We start from the raw sequence: 2,180 nt of genomic DNA, 5'->3' as shown, positions 1-2,180 counted from the left end.
CAAAGAAAGAGAGCCAGAGAGAAAATGAGGTTAGTTTAGTAATTTTACGGCGCTTGCATCTGCATAAGATCATACGAGAGCACGAAAAACAAGTTGGTTGCATTTTAACAGCAGTTCACAGCATGGCTTGATTTTTGTCAATGATCAGATTAAAACGTGAAACATTCATGGTAAAAATATCAGCCTTGACATTTTAAATAATATTAACACAATAACAGTATTTTCAATTTATTGTAAAGTCCAATGGCCTTTATAAAAATCAAGAATTCTGTTGGGATCAATGACGGAGAAGAGATCTTGTAATTTTGTACATTTAAAACACTTCCTTAGAGTCTCTCCAAAGTCCCGACATTCTGTAAATATGTGTCTAAGGATCAAATCTGTGTCACATCCAACACTGAAAGATTTCGCATCTCCCTGCAGGAGGTACTCATGAGTCAGGGAGGTGTATCTGATCTATGCAATTGAGTAAAAATGACTTATTCTCTTCTGGAAACACCCAAAAGTTTTTGTGGACCCAGTTTGGGCATGATGTTAAGTTTGTTCTTACTTGTATACTCCAATAAGTCTCCCACAGACTGAAGCCTGTAGTTTTTTTAAATTGAAGTCAGTCTGTGAGAGAGTGTTCTTCACTCATCCCAACAGTAGGGAGAAGGATTCCTTTTCCAGGAGATCGACCTGCTCGTTTCCTCGGATGCCCAAATGGGTGGGGAGCCATGCAAGCACTATATTCTTTCCTTGTTCCATTAAAGAGTGTGTTTTTTTATCGAACTTAATTATTCAGGGGTGTTTGAGTGTGTAATTTGTGAGGTGAGGCAGGATAAATAATCAAAAAGAATAAGAAAGGATTTTTATGGTGATTTTTGTACATGTCAATGGCAGTGGCCTCCGCAGAGAAAATGGAGGTTTTGGGATGGAGTGTCCTTAAGTATGTACTGTTAGGGACGGAGCAGTGACGCCCACAGCAAAGTCCCACTTAGAGCCAGCTCTGAAGATTAGCTTTTTATCAGGGTATTTTTTCACAAATGTATTAGTTTTTTGTATGCGGCTTTAACTGTATTGTCGTTTGTTCTTGCTTTGTTGCGTGTGGTGAGTTCTAGGCCCATTTTTGCTTTGATGAGGTGTCATGGAGGAAGGCCGGGGAATAGACATTGTTCTATGTCTTTTTTGGGAAATCAAAGTTTTTGAGGTCTTCTTGGACCTTCGAGGACTCAGAGGTCAAAAGATCTGATGAGTTTGTCAATGTTTTTGAATTTGTGAATTGCGTCTGGGTGTATTCCAAAAATGCAGTCGTGCTGGGTTCTCAGGTGTTGAGCTTTGATTAACTGTATATTGTAGTAGTGGTGTAAGTCTGAGTTTTAGTAATGGTATGTTTGCCTCAGCCTGAAGGCTCTCCACTGGAGAAGTGCGGAAAGCCCCCAGGACCAGGCAGAGTCTTTGGTTTTGTACTGGGTCTAGCATTTTTAGGATGTGGGGTTTTGACGATCCAAAGACTTGATAGCTGTAGTCAAGCCTGGATCAGACGAGGGAACAGTAAAGGTAGAGAAGGTGTTTTGAGTCCCCGCCCCACTCTAAATGAAACAGAATTTTTAAGGCGTTCTTGAAACCTTTGTGGCGCCTCACACGAAGGTCTTTTATGTGTGAAATGAAGGTGAGCTTTTTGTAAGATATTATTCCGAGAAGTGAGGGAGAAAAAAAGAGAGAGTGCTTAGAATTTAAATGTCACAGCAAAAACAAACAGACAGACAGACCGACACATGGACAAAGAGGCAAAAAGACCCAAAAAAGACCCCAAAAAAAGAAAATGAAACACAGAACAATAGTATGACTTACTGAATGTATCCATATATCTAAAGTAGTCCAGCCAGTGCTTCTCCTTTTTTATAACTTTCACCTCCGGATGACTGTTCATGCGAGAAATTAGGTCAGTTGTCCCACTTTTGCTGAACCCAGCCACGTAGAAGAAGGGCAAGCAGCGCAGTGTCTCTCCCTCCCACCAACAGGGGTTTTTCAGAGTCTTTGTGAACTTAATAGGACCCTATAAGAAGACAAAACAGTTATAGGGGTGTGAAAGAAGAAGGAGATGGGGGGGGGTCAATAGACCTTATACTACTCCTACTACTGCTGCTGCTACTACTACTGCTACTGCTGCTGATGATGATGATGATAATAATGATGAT

General features: G+C 40.7%; 1 protein-coding gene across 1 annotated transcript in view; it reads right to left on the bottom strand.

Moving 5' to 3' along the window:
• The window catches only part of LOC101858929, a gene marked incomplete at its 5' end in the record, with an annotated part of 29,160 nt that overhangs the window by 1,489 nt on the left and 25,491 nt on the right, over positions 1-2,180 (bottom strand). The window contains 1 exon segment of the mRNA XM_013081008.2: positions 1,834-2,038. Within this exon segment, the coding sequence (XP_012936462.2) occupies positions 1,834-2,038 (205 nt within the window).

The sequence above is a fragment of the Aplysia californica genome, unplaced genomic scaffold, assembly GCF_000002075.1.
Source record: "Aplysia californica isolate F4 #8 unplaced genomic scaffold, AplCal3.0 scaffold00111, whole genome shotgun sequence".
NCBI lineage: Eukaryota > Metazoa > Mollusca > Gastropoda > Aplysiida > Aplysiidae > Aplysia > Aplysia californica.
Note: the sequence above shows the minus strand (reverse complement) of the source record. Positions and strands in the feature narration are given on the sequence as shown.